The 18,289-nt window shown below is 41.0% G+C and overlaps 1 protein-coding gene across 5 annotated transcripts in view; it reads right to left on the bottom strand.

The window, feature by feature from the left end:
- agbl4 (AGBL carboxypeptidase 4) overlaps nt 1-18,289 on the bottom strand; it is a 300,075-nt gene that overhangs the window by 27,692 nt on the left and 254,094 nt on the right. For all 5 annotated transcript variants that reach the window (XM_007903659.2, XM_007903660.2, XM_007903665.2 and 2 more), the window contains 2 exons: nt 14,223-14,375; nt 8,483-8,645 (listed from right to left, as the gene is read on the bottom strand). In XM_007903659.2, the coding sequence (XP_007901850.1) occupies nt 8,483-8,645; nt 14,223-14,375 (316 nt within the window). The remainder of the gene's footprint in view (nt 1-8,482; nt 8,646-14,222; nt 14,376-18,289) is intronic.

Here is an 18,289-nt window from a genome sequence, read left to right as displayed (position 1 = left end):
TCCCACTGGAGTCCTCCCAAAAGGATATGTGTGCAAATATATAAACAAGGGGGCTGCTAACAAGCTCAATAGCAAATTTTCTTAAACTTAAGAGACAAAGATGCCTATGAAGCGAAAATCAAGAATTTTCAAGGACAAATAAAATGCCAGACGAAAGATGGCAAATAAATAAAACTGGCTGTAAGAGTAGTTGCAACGGCACAGTAATAGATAAATAACAAAATGCATGGTGGGAGGGTGGAGGGGTGGGGGGTGAAAAGCAGTTGAATAAACTGATGAGTGATTATCAGTAAATCTGTATCTTTTTATATAAATGAGCAGCTGAGATCAGCGATTGATTTGCCTGTACTGTATATGCTCAACAGCCCCCGGTTGTTTCCTGTGTAGGAACGGCTTATTTCTGACAATGTGATCAATGCCGTTATTGGGCATAATCTGTAGTTTTGCATTTTGTTCTAGTTAAATTACTGGAAAATAACACAGAATATTTTAGTCTCATTGTCCAGAACTCATTTCTAACATCGCAATAACCACTTGATGACATGATATAAAGCATCTTAAATACTTTCAACAAACAAAGATAAAGATTATTTAAATAAATTATTTACACTCTTCACGGTATCCTGGGACAATATCCCAGATAACAACATGGTCTTTAACCTGCCTGGTAATTTGTGGGACATTGCTGTGCCTAAATTGGCTGCAGCGTTTGCCTACAGAATGTGCAGTTACTGCACTTTACAGTATACCTTGAGAAGTATTTTGAGATATTTCAACAATTTGAGAAGGCGCTATATCAAAATAATAATAGTGGTAATTATCCTTGCATTTGGTATAGCGCCTTATCACGTGTTCCAAACGTCTCAAGTGCTTCACAGAATAATAACACTGTAAAGTGTAGTGACTATATTTTGTGAGCGAAACACGGCAGCCAATTCCACAGCACTATCCCACAAAACGTTGTGGATTGAGTGAACAATTTTTTTAAAGCAATTATTAACCCCGTAAAAGCGACTAACAACCGGGTTCCTACATACTCCTAGGTAAACAGGTGTATGGAGTAAGGAAACTTGCAGAACATTTCTCCCGGTTGAGACTCAAATCCAGGTCTCTTGTTTGCAAGGCGAGTGCTCTAATCACTGAACTACATGTAGCACTAAATGTGGCATCTGAATCCATGTCAGTATTAACTATCAACACGATTTGCCACTGATAAACATATTATTTTCAGAAAAATTAGTACATAAAATATAATAAATATAAGGTGTTGGTGACTACCTCAATAAAACAAGAAATGTATTCCTTAATTCCTTGTTATCCTCCAGTCTTGTGAAACCACTGCAATTTGTCAGTAGATGGAGCTTTGCACATGGATACCACACTGTTAGAAAGGCATTTTGATTCAACTATTCTTCCAAAAATTTGTACTAAAAATGCATTCCTAAAATGAATAATGTAAACTGGGTCCAGTTTACAATATTCCTAAAAGACCTTTTAGGAATTGTGCATTTATTGTGCTCATCAAAAGCCTTTAAAGGACATTAAACATCTGTCCAGAAAGGAATGGGTGGTTTCACCATCGTGTTGTGATAGAGAAGGGCTCACACTGCAGTGAAAGAGAAGAGTTGGTTCTGTATGGTGAGAGAGAAGGGTTGGTACTATACATTGAGAGACGGGTTGACACAATGCGGAGGGAGAGAGAGAGAAGGCTGGCACTGTGCGGGGAGAGAGAGAGAAGGGCTGGCACTGTGCGGGGAGAGAGAGAGGGCAGGCACTGTGCGGGGAGAGAGAGAGAGAGAGAGAGAGTGCTGGCACTGTGCGGGGAGAGAGAGAGGGCAGGCACTGTGCGGGGAGAGAGAGAGAGAGAGAGGGCTGGCACTGTGCGGGGAGAGAGAGAGGGCTGGCACTGTGCGGGGAGAGAGAGAGAGAGAGAGAGAGGGCTGGCACTGTGCGGGGAGAGAGAGAGAGAGAGGGCAGGCACTGTGCGGGGGGAGAGAGAGGGCAGGCACTGTGCGGGGAGAGAGAGAGAGAGAGAGGGCTGGCACTGTGCGGGGAGAGAGAGAGAGAGAGAGGGCTGGCACTGTGCGGGGAGAGAGAGAGAGAGAGAGGGCTGGCACTGTGCGGGGAGAGAGAGAGAGAGAGAGAGGGCTGGCACTGTGCGGGGAGAGAGAGAGAGAGAGAGCTGGCACTGTGCGGGGAGAGAGAGAGGGCAGGCACTGTGCGGGGAGAGAGAGAGAGAGACAGAGGTCTGGCACTGTGCGGGGAGAGAGAGAGGGCAGGCACTGTGCGGGGAGAGAGAGAGAGAGAGGGCTGGCACTGTGCGGGGAGAGAGAGGGCTGGCACTGTGCGGGGAGAGAGAGAGAGAGAGAGGGCTGGCACTGTGCGGGGAGAGAGAGAGGGCTGGCACTGTGCGGGGAGAGAGAGAGAGAGAGGGCTGGCACTGTGCGGGGAGAGAGAGAGAGAGAGAGGGCTGGCACTGTGCGGGGAGAGAGAGAGAGAGAGAGGGCTGGCACTATGCGGGGAGAGAGAGAGAGAGAGAGAGAGAGAGAGAGGGCTGGCACTGTGCGGGGAGAGAGAGAGAGAGAGAGAGGGCAGGCACTGTGCGGGGAGAGAGAGAGAGAGAGAGGGCTGGCACTATGCGGGGAGAGAGAGAGAGAGAGAGAGAGGGCTGGCACTGTGTGGGGAGAGAGAGAGAGAGAGAGGGCTGGCACTGTGCGGGGAGAGAGAGAGAGAGAGGGCTGGCACTGTGCGGGGAGAGAGAGAGAGAGAGAGGGCTGGCACTGTGCGGGGAGAGAGAGAGAGGGGGCTGGCACTGTGCGGGGAGAGAAAGAGAGAGAGGGCTGGCACTATGCGGGGAGAGAGAGAAGGGCTGGCACGGTGCAGGGTGGGAGAGAGAGAAGGGCTGACACTGCGAGGAGAGAGAGAGAGAGAAAAAGGCTGGCACTGTGCGGGGAGAGAGGGAAAGAGAAGGCCTGGCACTGTGCGAGGAGAGAGAGAGAGAGAGAGAGAGAAGGGTACATGTTGTGTTGTTGCTCTACTAAGGGGATGTGGTGCTAAAAGACGTCAACGCAGCCATTGCCACCATCAAAACTAAGCGTTCCATCCGGTTTGTGGTCTGGTGTCCAACTGGCTTCAAGGTTGGGATGAACTACCAGCCTCGCTGTGCCCGGTGGTACCTGGCTCAGGTGCTATGTGCTTGCTGTATACTGAGCAACAGCTGTCCAGAGAGCCTGGGCTCGGCTCAATTACAAATTTGTTCTGATGTTTGCCACTGGATTTTGTTTGATGTTTGCGGATCTCTGACTGTCCAGCGCAGTCCTGGGGGACTGTCCTCCTGACGTGAAAGGTTTTGTACGAATATAATGTGTTGTTGTTGTTGGTATGTGGGCCAGGGGATGGATGAAGGGGAGTTTCCTGAGGCCAGTTTGGGGATTTGGGGACCTTGGAAAAGGATTATGAAGAAGTGGGTACGGACAGCGTTGCTTATGACCAAACCTAGTATTGGAACACACCAAACCATGGGGTAAAGTTTGCACTTTTTTGTGTTCTTGACTAAATAAATAATAATAATTTGGTCACTCAATCCCCGACTGTTTGTGGGACACCGCTGTGCGCAATTTGACTGCTGTGTTTCGAACCACAAAATACACAATCACTACACTTTACAGTATATTCTGTGAAGCACTTTGGGACAACTCGAAGACGTGATAAGGCGCTATATAAAATGCAAGCATTATTATTACTATTATTGAGAAGGAATATGCATCATTGCCACCAAGACTGAAGCCTCAACCCGGTCTTCATCCTGTCATATGATGTGAGGCTGTACAGCAAAACTTAGTGAGTATAATAGCATCCAATAGTGTGAAGTAGTAAGTGGAGGTGGCTAATGTAAGGGAGAAACATCTTATATTCAAAAGCTTTGCCCTCACGATAACTTCAGATGACTTCATTGGATATCCTGAGCAAGTTATAGCTATCTGATATGCTCTCAGTTATGTGTAATATTAATATAATACTCATTGCATTAACAGACCTATAAATGCTGTTTGTCAACCACAAAATTATTCTAATTTACAAGCACTTGTGACGGCAATATTCTGACATCATAATAGCTTCTCATATTTCTCAGTCAATATAGTTTCAGCTCTGGCCACATACACTGTTTTCATTTTAATATCCACTTTAGAAATAAAAATTGGTTGGGAAGCAGTAAAAGGCTATAATTTAATCAAGTGGCACAAAGGAGATCCATAAAGCACTCAGGTTCCTCTCTCGTGGTTTATGGCATTAGCTGAACCCCTTGATTAAATTACCCCTGCCTCACAACTATCCGTAAACCGGACACAGAATTTAATCAAAGAAATCAGATGACATCATACAGCTTTTGAACGTTATTTGAACTTGGGGTTAAATTACAGCCTTTTATTCGCCTTCAATAAAATGAAAACAATGTTAGCGACAGTTCCAAGTAATTTGAAATTATGTAGATTGATTCCTGTGAATCACTGGAATGTCATAATAACACTGGTGTGTGATTCACAGGCACATAATAGAGCAGAGCACGGTGGCCATTTCTCATAAATAGCTGATCTGTTCCAACAACTGTTCACAACATGGCTCAGTACACAGGGACATTCAGAGCCAGAAAAGACCGTTGGCAGTCCATCTGATCAGTCCCAAAGTTTCAACATCCTGATTTAATCCTACACCACTCTCTCCTACTCTTCACTTGAATTCATTACCAAATATTCAGTTAATTTGTTGTTGAATGTGTTGGCGTGACTCAAGTCCATCCCCTCGCTGGAAAGTGTATTCTACAGTATGGAAAAATAAACATTTCCCCTTCTGAGTTTGAGACTCCTTTTTCTGGATTTGTTGACCATGTTAAACATGTTAGTAGGGTTCGGTTTATCTATGAATATCATAAGACCATAAGACTTAGGAGTAGTAGTAGGCCATTCGGTCCCTCGAGCCTATCGGCCATTTAATAAGATCGTGGCTGATCTTCTAAGCTAATTCCATTTACCCGCCCTATCCCCATATCCCTCTACCATTCCATTCCCCTAAGTCTTCTAGTCTTTAGTGGAGGCCTTTAGCTCAGTGGTTAGAGCACTCGCCTCACAAGCGAGAGGACTGGGTTTGATTCCCGGCAGGATGAAACGCTAGGTTTCCTTACTCCACATGCCTCTGTTTACCTTGCAGTAAGTAGGAATCCAGTTGTTAGTCGATTGGTGGATCGCTTTTCCCTTCAAAAAAATAATAATCCTTACATTTGATACAGCGCCTGATCACATCTTCGAGACCTCTCAAAGTGCTTCACAGAATATACTGCAAAGTTAATTGACTATGTTTTGTGGGCGAAACACGGCACCCTTCCCCATCTTCAGGTCATGCCTGCAGACCTTTCTCTTTCGATCTTGCCTATGGTCACCCTCCCTCCCCCGTGCGCTGCCACTGTCAAGCGCTCTAAGACGTTACCATGCGTGAGAGGCGCTATATAAATGCAAGTTGTTGTTGTTGATGGCGATGCACTCTTTGCTGAAGATACTGTCCTTCAGATGAGAACCGAGGTCCCAACTGCCTGTTCAGTGGGATGCTAAATATCCCATGGCACTATTTGAAAAGGGAAGAAAGTTTCTCCCTGGCCAACAATTCTCCAGATAAAAAAATGGTCATTCATGGCCTTTTGTGGGGGATTGGTGTGCAAATTGGCTGCTGTGTTTGCTTACAAAATACAAAGAAACTCCACTATAAAGTATAACGTATGAAGCACTTTGAGACATCGCCCTGCTGTGAAAAGTCCAATATCAAATTGTTTTTCATTTCATAGTGATTCAATCCACTATTCCATCATGAATCACATATTAAAAAAAAGGATTAATTTGTAGTCTGAAGGGGAAATCTTGAGCTATGGAAATAACAGGAGTCATCATACCAAATTTAAAGGGGAAATTCTATGATATTTTTAGAAAACTGCAATTTACAATAGTTTACTTACAAACAAACCATGTGGAGCTGTGAGGTGAAGAGACGCAGCTTGACATATGAAATGTTTATCATTAGCAGGTGGATCCATTGGCTCTGGTTCACATGACTGCAGCTTGTGCTGTGCAGCTGTGCTATAGAACAGACTCGGGAGTGCTTGCTCATATATGAGACCCTTTTACACTGCAACGATTCTGGGGAAAGGTTCTCGAGGAAAACAAACCAGTTATGGGGGTGTTATCTCCTCGAGAAAGAATTGTAGACAGAGAGAGAACTGCGTTCCCCCTTGTGGTGAAAACAATCATTTTCGGAAATGTGGAAAACAGAATTTTTGACAAACTACAAACGGCTCAGAACCTAAGAAACCATGGATTCCACCCACACTCACTTTCCATCTACTTGACAAAAGTTCACCACATCTCCAACCTTTGACCCTGGCCTGGCTTCACTCTACAGAAAACTTTCCCCTCACACTGCAGTTCTCTCCTGTCAGACAATATTCAAGCTCCTGTAGGGAAGCTGTGCATAAAGACTTCCTGATCCCCAGATATAAACAAGCAAAACCACACAATATTTATTCAGGCCCACAATGCAGGCTTGGCCCACTGTCTGCCATAGAAGATGCATTGGAGGGACCCCTTTATTCAGATTATTTACTGCCACTGGGCAGGTATTGATTGCCAGGAAATTCCTGATTAGACTGTAATGATTGATGTCCACATTAAATTACTAATGACATTATTAATTATCATGGGGATATTTACCACTGAATTACAGAAGTGGCAATCTACAATTAATTACTATATCAGGTGCCACCATTTAATTATCCATGTTTCATTGCATTCATAATGTCACAATATCACAAGTGTTTTTTAAGGCATCGTTGACAGTTGGCCACTCTATCCTCCTCCACAGCCTCCTCTCACCTCAACCTTCATGGATCGTACCTCTCACACCGTCTCCAATTTATCTCCCAAAACGACTTCTCCTCCAGGCCCTGCACCGTCTCGTGCGGTGTTCCTCAGGACTCTGTCCTTGGTCCTTTCCTCTTCATCTACATGCCTTCTTGGTGACATCATCATTATTCAACTTCCACATTCTGCCTTCCCCCACATTTCCAACATCGCCCGGCTCCGCCATTGCCTCACCCCTCAGGCTGTTAAAACCATCATTCACATCTAGGCTCGACTTTACCAACTTTTCTCCCGCACCAGGCTCCGTGACTCCATCACCCCCACCCTTGCCTGGCTCCATTGGCTCCCCATCCCCCAGATATAGACTTCAAAATTCTTGTCCTCGCCTTCAATGCCCTCCATGGCCTCATTCTTTCCTACCTATGTGGAGTCCTGCAGTTCAGTGGTTATTTATTGTGCTGTATCTTGAATCTCTTTAGTATATAAAGAAAACTGTTTCATTAATTATTTATATTCTTCTGGTACAAAGAAAAATGGTCGCTCATGATTTATTTTGTTTGTCACCAGTAAATTTGAAATAGGCACTATGCACTTCCTGTCTAGGGAATTTTCTTTGACGGATTCCATTCCATTCCAAATTATTCAGAAAATTAGGTGAGGGCCGAAATCCAGGACAACACCAAGCTTGCTATAGGGTAGGAGACTTAAATGGTGACGTTGTAGTTAAAGCTTGTGATTAAAACTGAGTCCAAGAAAATTTGCTCCACAATTGGTTAGTGAGATATTGCTAAAGTGAGATATTGGCATTGGGATGTTAAAGTATTCCTAGGCAATGAATCCCATTCTCCAATCAGCACAAAGTCACCCAAACTATTGGCTAACATTTAAAAAAATCATTCTGAGAGGCCATGTTCTGGTAAACTCACCTGATCAGGATGAATGTGAAAATGTATTGGATAAAGTTCCACATCTTCAACAAATCACTATTACAATTAAGAGATCCTCAATTTATTTCCAATACGCAAAACTCTTTTGTCCAACAAATGCTCATTTTCAAGAGCATATAAGTTTACACCCAAAATATAGATATTATTTGGGGCTACAATAGGTAATATATACGGTCCAATTACAGAAAATCATGCATATCAATTTAATTAGGCCATGATTTTGGAAGAAATTTACCTGTTTTGATATACTATGTAATTACACTCTCACTGGGTCCCCGTCATAAAATTATTAATCCTTATTCATAGCGAATATGGTCATTTTAGCTAAAATGATGTTTTTTCCCAACTAACTTTTATTAGATGAGTTTCCTGATCATGCTGTTTATCTACTTGACATTTTGGATGCTGTAACAAATATAAAGTATGATGATTGCCATCACTATTTACTTGTATGACGATGGTTTCAAGAAATCTGATACCCACAAGATGAAAGATGGAAAACTAGAATAATTTGCAGCTCTTTTTATACATTCTTATTCTCAATATTATTCTCAATGATAATATTATTCCCCCAAATTACTGGACCCATCCGTAGGATTAAGTTGAATTAAGCAATCTATATTAAAAGGATACAGGTTTCTTCAGTATAAGGAACTGTATTGTTAGTCCCTGCTATGATATAACTGTAAAAGGAAACTTCCAGTGTGTAGCAGTAAGACGTGTCATCCAGAAGGCCACCAAGAAATCTGCGTCCTGTGCCCGCCTTCACAGCGTCTCGGTTGAAGCAAGTATTAGACTAAAAAAAAGAGATATTTGAAATTTAAAAACTTTCTGAACAAATAATGGTTTTCTTGTTGACTGTACCAAGTCAGCACTAATCCACTGTTGGAAAATGACCCGCACTTCACGTCATGCATATGCCTCACGTGCAGAATACCCCGACCAATATCTGTGAAAGGCAGAATTGTGCATCAATCTGTGAATTTTGGGTGTAAGATTATCAATTGCCTAAATTAAATAATGTCAACAATTGGTGATTTATAAATAATGATCACTTATATTGACTCATCCAACTCACACCAGTGGTGCTCAATTGCTTAGTTTATAAACCACTGCCCTCCAACATGTAAGCGCGTGTTTATCTGCCCAAAAATTCACAATGAGGAGGACAAAATACATCTCCCCATCTTCACTTTAACATGTATTGTCCATAATTTCTGTTTACTTACATAATAATTAAGGACTGTGATCCTTGTAGTTTTTTGCTTGTACTTATAGACAGTAATAAAAGGTACAGTAACAAAAGGTGAGTTAAAAACATTTTAACATTTTATGAGTTAAAAACACTTTAATTCACAGAATCTTTTAATGTTGTTTGTAGGAAGGTGCCCTTTGCAGTTATTAATCACAGAACCAAAATGCTGTATAATAAGAAATGTTAGTTTGTGAACTATTTGAAATCCATCACAAAAAGCAAAGCTCAGTCTTATCTAAGTGAAGCTGGTTTGACATTTTCCTCCCAAACAAATTAAAATGGCTAACACTGATATTGGCAGTCAAAGCATGCAAGCAGTTACTGTACTGATTGAAATATTTCCCATTAAATAACTTACATAATATTTGCTTACCAGTTCCACTTTTGTGTCCATTAATTTCTAATGGTCTGGACTTGAGTCACATATAAGACTCAGTTATGAATTTCTTTATCATTTGAAATTACTAGTGATTCAGCTGTAGGACTATGCAGTTTTAATAGGAAGTCTTGGAATCTATTTGCTTCTCTCATTTGTACAGGACGAAAATAACGGACATTTAAATGATGCCCTTGGGCTGTGTTCTGAGGTTTGATTAGACTGAATGCCATCATGTGACAAAATCTTTTTTCACAGTTTTTACCAAAATTACCCCAGAGAAGCACAATAGTGGGGAAGTAATGCCAGAAAGAATTTTTTCAAAAAATATTTCCCTCTTATGTTCTGAAGTCTGGCCACACATGTTAGGTTGCCCAGTAAATTTCACTGCGAACAGAAATCTAACCCAAGGGGGATAATAAAACAAATACTAACTGCATCCATCATCCATCCAACGACATGACTGCTAAAATCCCTTTCAAATAAATGAGCGTGAATTTTGCTAAGTGCTGCTTTGTTATTCGGATCAGAGAACAACACATTTGACTCAGTTATTAGGGTACAAGTTATGCTCTCACTAGAATTCCACAAAAAATGCGGTTTAACCCATGTTTTCCCTAAAATTCATACCTGTTGGATGTCAATCAGAATGGCATTTGGCATTTGACAAGTGGTTGGAATGGATGATGGACAGAATCTTAGGATTTCTTCCAAAGAGGTTAAAATTAAATAGTTTTATAAAGGGAGATTTCCACGACAGACTGGATAACCTCTACTGAAAACTATTTCCTCTGGTCGGGGAATCCAGAACAAGGGGGTTTAATCTTAAAATTAGAGCTAAGACATTGAAGAGTGAAATCTGGAGGCAGTTTTTCACACAAAGAAACTCTCCGGAACTCTCTTCCCCAAAAGATTGTTGCCGTTGGATCCATTCAAATTTTTAAGCCTAAGGTGGATAGATTTTTATCAGGTCAGGGCATCAAGAGTTATTAGGCAAGGGCGGGTAATTGGAGTTGAGGTACAGATTAGCCACAATCTTATAGAATGGGGGAACAGGCTCGAGGGGCTGAATGGCCAACTCCTGTTTCTATGTTCCTATCATCAAACAGTTTCTCAATCTTCTCAAGACCTCCTTGTCATTGGAATATTTTGATTAATCCTATCACTATAAATGTACAATTTGTTTTCTTTCTTGAAGGTAATGCAGCCACAATTTATTGTAAAATGCGAGCTGTTGAGACAATATGTATAAAAAAATCAGTGTTCAAATTCATGTACTAAAAATGGAAAATGTAACATTCACTTTGCTCCGTGGTCAACAACAATCTGTACCAGAAATCTATTGTTTTAATTCTCTTATCAAGAGCAAAAAGATGCTGATGCTTCAATAAAAATAGGTACCTTTGAATATAATTACTGAGGAAGTACAGTGCATGAAATATTTTTGATTTTATTTGCTATTTGTATAATGGAGTGTTTATGGGGATCTATAAGATCCATTTTATATGTCAGCCGCAGAGTAAAAGTGCATGTGCATCTTAAGAGTATTTTAATTCACTGCTCCTTGTAAATCAATCAAGGCTGACAGCTCCTTTAAGCAGAATAATTTTTTTTACCGATACTGTCGATGGGGATAATGGCATAATGTCTCTGCTCTATTGCAAGAGAGTTAAAGGGTCAATCACAGGAAACAGTTAATGAAAACAGTGATGATTACTCAGTTGTCTTCATGTGTATGCATAACATTATAGTAAAAAGGAAAAAGTGATTGCAAAATAGAGTTTATATTTAATATATACATGTATTATTTATTTTACTAGGAAGGCTAGGGGAGAAGTTATTACTCTATTGTCTGTTTGTTCATGTTAAACCCCAAATTGTGGGATACTGCTGTGCGCAATTGGCTGCCGCATTTCACCCACAGAATATACAGTCAATTCACTTTACAGTATATTCTGTGAAGTGCTTTGAGATGTCTTGAAGACGTGATAAGGCGCAAAATCAAATCTTTATGGGTATTCGCTAGCCTGGAGGCCCTTTAATAGTACAAATAACCATAGTGGCCCAGAAATAGTAAAACAATAGGAAAATGCAGTGTGCTATATCAAACATTGTATTTATTTACCATCACAATTAAACAGCAATGATGAGGCCCTTCATCTCTGATGTTTAAAGCTCTTGGGAATAAAAGATACTCACTCTTATACTGCATGTCTCAAAACTTATTTCTTTGACTGCCGTTTCAATCATCTTTTCGGTCATCTTTCCCCTCCCATCCACTCGACTCCCACCCCCAGCTCAGCTGCCCGTCCAATATTGCCAAGTGTTTTGAGATGTCCTCCTGATGTGAAGGGCACTGTGTAAGTTATACTATACTGCAGTGTAGGGCAGACACTACCCCGTGTTAGGGGCTCCCAGACTCTGCCCCGTGTGAGGGGCTCCCAGACTCTGCCCCGTATGAGGGGCTCAAGACTCTGCCCCGTATGAGGGGCTCCCAGACTCTGCCCTTTGTGAGTGGCTCCCATGTGAGGGGCTCCTGTGTGAGAGGCGCTATATAAACGCAAGTTGTTGCTGTATGGACCTGGCCAGCAGCCAGTGAGCTTTGTGCTCAGCCAAACCGCAGCTGGTAATGAGCAATGAATATAATTGCACCACATCAGGTTTTCCTCTCCTGAAGGTGAAAGACTGCAGTTAAGTGACATGACCAACCTAAGAGTCAACTTGAAATCTGTGAGCATCCGCAAGGAGTCACAGTGATACAATCTGCACATTAAACATTCATCCAGGAATGTCAGCCACTCAACACAAACGTCCCCTGTGAAAACAATGCGGGTAAAAGATTGGTAACATTATTTAAAAAGTAGTCAAAATGTCCTGAAAAATTGCACATAGCCACATGCACACACTGTGAACTAAACGGATCCAAATGTAAATTACAAAATACAGTAGGTCCAAAACAAGGCTCTACCCCCTCCCCTTCAGTTCTGGGCTTGGGTCCATTACCAGACGGCTTTCTGCTCACTACAAAATGGTTGGTGAATAGGTAATTAGGTCATCGCTGATAACACTTCCTCCACATCCCTGTTATAGGAAATGTGCATCAGCAACCTGATGAGCTGGAATTAAACCATCTTTAAGCATGTGGGACGTCAGTTAAAGCCTCAGTTTATTCTGGTCATGTTTGAATCTCTGAATATTGTTTACTGCTTTCAAGTCAACACAGGCGCAGTGGCAAGACAGTGCAGAATCCCATCAAGAAAGAGATGTGATAAGGTTTTTAAACCTTTTTTTTAAAAAAGTCGAACTAAAAAGCATCACTTATACCTCTCTGGCTGGAGGTAACTATTGGGAAAGTCCCTCCCACATAATAATAATAATAATAATCATCCTTACATTTGATACAGTGCCTTATCAGTCTCCAAGATGTCTCAAAGCGCTTCACAGAAAATACTGTAAAGTGAATTGATTGTATATTTTGTGGGTGAAATGTGGCAGCCAATTGTGCATAACAGTGTCCCAAAACAGTCGTGGGTTAAGTGTCCAAATTATTATTATTATTAATTTTTTTGGAAGAAATTATTACCCCCAGAAAAGCAATCCGCTAATCGACCAACAACAGGTTCATACTTACAACAGTAAGTAGGATCCAGGTAAACAGAGGGATGTGAAGTAAGGAAACGTGCCTAATGTTTTGCCCTGCCCAGGACTCAAACCCAGGTCCTCTTGCTTGCGAGGCGAATGTTCTATTTCAGTCTAGTTCGGTTGGTACCATTCTCGCCTCAGTCAGAAGGTTGTGAACTTTGAGATCACATTGTAGGGTGACATTTCAATGCAATGCTGCATTGTCGGAGATGTCATCGTTCAGATGAGACATTAAACTGAGGTCCCAACTACCTGTTCAGGTGAACGTCAAAGACGTCGTGGTACTATTAAAAAAAGGGTAGTTTCTCCTGGTGTCCTGCCAACAATCCCCCAGAGAGAAAAAAAATGGTTATCCATTTGATGGCTGTTTGTGGGACAATGGTGAGTGGAAATTGTCTGCCATGTTTGTCTACAAAATACACAATTGCCACATTACAGTAAAATCCTGTGAAGTGCTTTGAAATGGCCTCCTGTCGTGGCACTGTATCAAATGCAAGGATTATTATTATCATCTCCCAGCAACTACTGCAGATCAGAGGAGGCAGCCTGGGAATTGTCTTCCTCGCACCCTCGATGGGATTTCCATGGGGCAAAAGTAATGGGGGAAAAAATAATTAACAAAATTGCAACAGCACATACACATTTGCGTAAGACAATAAAGCAAGTAGATTTCAACATCTACTGTGAATGAGGGGAAAGTTAACTCACTAAATGTGATAGATTTATTTTGACCTTTCATTGTGAAAGCACTCTACTGGCACGTGGATCAAGCGTTTCCCAAACAAAAGCCCCAGCTTTATATATTAAAGCCAGATATGTATCTCTGTTGATAGCCAATACAAATCTGTCTAAAAAGAATGATTCTGATAAAGAATGATATGTTTGCTTGCTGAATACTGTGAGTTGAAAGATTTATTTTGGCACAAACATACGTGTTATTGTGCAACCAAAATATTGGCATATGAAAGATTTTCTAAAGAAATAGGCAAAAGCTGATATTAGAAAACAAATCTCTATTGTCAGTCAAGAAAAAAGTCTAACCCACGAAGATTCCAATAAGCTCTTACAATAACATTTAGCAATTAAAGGAGATTGCTTACAAAGGAAAAATCCTCAGCATTTTGGCAAAGAAGCTTGGGAAAGACAGCTTGCCTCTGGTACCTCTCTTCATCCTCAAAGATGTTTCCATACATAAATCCGTTCATCATAGTTGAATGAGCATGGATGTCGATGTAGAAATCCACACTTGCTTTCTGTTAAGAGGGGATAAAAGGAAAAACTAAATGCGACTTGAAAATGTGTAAACTATCTCTCAGCCTGCAATGTTTTTTGACGAGACTTAACTTTGCCTTTTCCAAAATAAAGGTCACAGTTTGAGCAGATTAATCCAAAATAGAAATCAGGTAAATTTTGATAAACTGCTGCAAAATCTTTGAGGAAAGTGGAGTGTATGCTTTTTAAGGCTGCTGCAGCTTACAGTGATATTAAACTCATCATTTTTGTTGTCTGGAGGTGAAATACAAAATGATGGAATAGAAGCTTTTATGGTAGTCATCTTGATGCTTAATTCCCAAAAGTGTCTTGTTTGTGCATCAGCAGTAGAGAGAGTTTACAGAAACTGTAATTACCTACAAAGTGATAGGGCCACAAATACCCAGGATAACTGTGCTTATTTTTATTGCAACCAGCCAAATAGGAACTTACCGCATTTTGCTATCTTCCTATTTATTTCAAAATAATTAAGAAATCTAGAGAGAGCACATGAAAAGCAAGGACGAATGTTTTATGTAAAAAAAATCTTCCTCCCCCAGCTTTTAAACTAGCTTTCCTCTTAGCACATCCTCCAATGTTCTTTCAGTAGTTATCTTGGAAAGAAGCACAAATACATTAAGGTTTTATCAACAGCTTTCTACATCACTGCACCAGGATCTGCAATGCAGGATTTTACATAACATCTTGCCTTTTTTATTAATATCTATGCTATGAACCTTTGAGCAATAAACAATGAACTTCCTCTGCTCAGTGGTTTCTCTCGCTATATATCAAAATTAGCAGGATTCTCAAATGCTCAAGATCACTTTATCAGAATAAGGTTCTTTCAATTGAACGCAAAGAGGGGTGAGTGTGGGGGTGGGGTGGGGGAGGGGGTGTGGGGAGGAGGGAAGAAAACCTGGAGTTCTAATCAATAAAAAGAATGGTGCTGAAAATCACAGCTCAAAAACAAGTCATAGATAGTATGCGAACATCCCAGCATTATCTATTCACGGCAGCACTTCCAATCCTAAGGGTCATAAACACATACTGGAGCACAAGCAACTCTGTTTTAAATTCAGTTCACAGCAGAAGCAATTTCCTAGTGTGCAAAGTGCTGTCAGCAGCCCTGATGTTTGTATATGAAATATAGACAATATGACTGGCCCATCGGCAGCCATGTCAGCCTGATGGATGGTGCCTGTAAAGAAGTGAAGCGGTTGCTGTTAGGGCCAGTCTATCAGCAGCTTGAAGGAGATTCAGACTTAATAGAGGTAAAACTCTTCTAATCGGCAAATTTCCTCAGGTGATGAGCAGAGGACGAATCTGCAAGATACCGTGCAACCATTGCCTCTGGTGCAGTGTGGAGCAGTATAGACTGACAGACAAACAGACAGACAGACAAAAAAGAGATACTGGGCACGTTTATAAACTCAGCTAATTCAGGGCATGTTTGGATTTGAGGATAAATTAAATCCATGCACATCTCTGCTTATTTGTATTTCATGTACAATACAGCTTCTTACAAAAAATCCGAGGCTCTGACAGTAGAATTTTATGTGTCAAACCGCCAGCGTGCACATTGATGAATTAAAGACGAAATGGCTTTAAGGGATTGAATTCATCTTTTTTGACACTGCTAATACATTTGTTTCTGCTTAGAAATTAATTTTCTAATATTAAAAAGGTCAGAATGAACTATTGAAGTCTTTGATATTTCCTCTTCTTTCACAAATTATCCAAAATGCTTTTGACAGACATAAAGGGGATAACATTTGGATGTTATATGTTAACGGGAATCACCTGATGAAAAAATAATTATTTTTAAATTCGATAAATATAGCAGAAAAGCGGAGTGAAAAAAAGGTTCCCTTCTCTCAAGATGACTGTGTTGGGGTGTACATGTAATAAAAGGTTGGCTTTTTGCTCAGGTAATAAGCTGATTAGCCAATCATGGCTACATACAGAGAAGAGAATAGAGGGGTATGGAGGAGGGGAATAAATGGGATGAAGGTCCATGTAGAGTATAAACACTAGCGCAGACCAGGTGAATGGCCTGTTTCAGTGCTGTTATGTTCTATATAATATAAGTGTCAGATATTATTGGAATTACTTACTGCCACTGCAGTCTTCAGTACTTCAATTAACATTCCTCATATAAGACACATATAAGGAGGGGTCTATCATACATTGATCACTAGTGAACTACTTTGTTTTGTCTTCATAGTGGGAAATCCTAACACTATCTCACCCACAGCTTACTGGTCTGAGCATTAAGTTCAACTTGAGATGTTTGCACTTTATTTTCCTATTGGAATTATCAGCAGTATTATTTTCCTCTCAGCATCTCACTCTTCCATATACATTATGCATTCTGTTTATTCCCTGGATATCTGAATCCTTCCAAGATTTTAATCTTTATATTGTGTACAACGTTTTTAACATCAATTCCCACTATATCACAACCTGCTAATGGGCCTTTCGCTCGCTCTTTGTGAATGTTGAATGTTGTGAATACATCACCTATTTCATTGCTTTTTTTGGTTTCTTGGTCACATCATTCTTGCCCCTTCAACCAATACAGGGGCTTCCAGAGACTCATCACTCAAGTTCTGATGTAAGTTCACAAGTGAAGTTAACCGGTTAAAATCCAGCAATGCCCATGGTCTGGGATCCCCAAGACTTGGCTCTTGCCAACCTGCACCTAATATTCTCCCAAATCAGGTAGGCAGATATGTCCTTCCAGTGAGAAAGTGCGCACTCCATTCCACACACAGGGACATTTCGATATGTACATAATGATAATAACCCTTGCATTTGATACAGCGCCTTATCATGTCTTAGACACATCTGAAAGCGCTTCACAGGCTGCACTGTAAAGTGAATTGATTGTATATTTTGTGTGAAACGTAGCAGCCAATTGCGCACAGCAGTGTCCCACAAACAGTCATGGATTGAAGTCTGGCCTGCTCCATGTCTCCCGCCCAACCCGCCCTACCATCGGTGGCCGGGCTTTCAGCTTCTCTGCTGCCACACTCTGGAACTCCATCCCTCGGTCCCTTCCTCCCTTGCCTCCTTCAAGGCCGGTCTCAAGACCCTCCTATTTTGGTTGCCTTTGGTCACCCTCCCACCTCTCTGCCTTCCCTCAACAACAACAAGATTACATTTGTATAATGCCTTTCACATCGGGAGGACATCCCAAGGTGCTAGACAGAGCTCAAGCCCCGACACCTGACTGTCCAGCGCTTTGGGACGTCCTCCCGATGTGAAAGGCGTTCAATAAATGTAATTTTGTTGTTGTTGTTGAAGTGATCCAGATGGTCTAAATATGTGAACTGGTTTGGATTAAGTGTGTTTCACCATGTGATAAACATCTGGCCTAGCAAAACAGACCACATTAACTTATTTTTTCTTTTGAGATTTTTGAAAAAAAGCAGAGCCAGTCTCTTCTTTTTCTTTCTCTGATAAATAATAATAATAATGACGATGTTAACATGGTGCAAAGTGTAGCAAAAAACAGCATTTCATTTCTTATATTGAAACTAAGAAATCCAAGACATATTGTCGATAGCATCTTTCAAAAAAATGAAGCTATTAATTGAAATAAAAAGTCAAGACATTTCTTTACTGGGCTATTAAGGATCACGATATACCCTGGCACGATATAGAAAGAGATATTAAATTTACTGGGGAGAGCAACCGTGCTTATGAGATGGTTAGATCTTATATGGTGATGCTAAATTATAAAGTTCCATTCCTTTCATTTCTCTACAACTGCAACCAAGGCTTAAAGATATTCATTGCTGTCAGGAGAATTCAGGCTTGAATTAAAGGAAAGGGAAGAATGGGAGATGAAATAAAATCTAAAATAAGAATGTGCTGTTAGATTAAGGGGAACGATTAAAAACACAGAAAT

Source organism: Callorhinchus milii, unplaced genomic scaffold (genome assembly GCF_018977255.1).
Source record: "Callorhinchus milii isolate IMCB2004 unplaced genomic scaffold, IMCB_Cmil_1.0 Scaffold5, whole genome shotgun sequence".
NCBI classification, from domain to species: Eukaryota; Metazoa; Chordata; class Chondrichthyes; order Chimaeriformes; family Callorhinchidae; genus Callorhinchus; species Callorhinchus milii.
The sequence above is the reverse complement of the archived record's forward strand: the minus strand, read 5'-3'. Positions and strand labels throughout refer to the sequence as shown.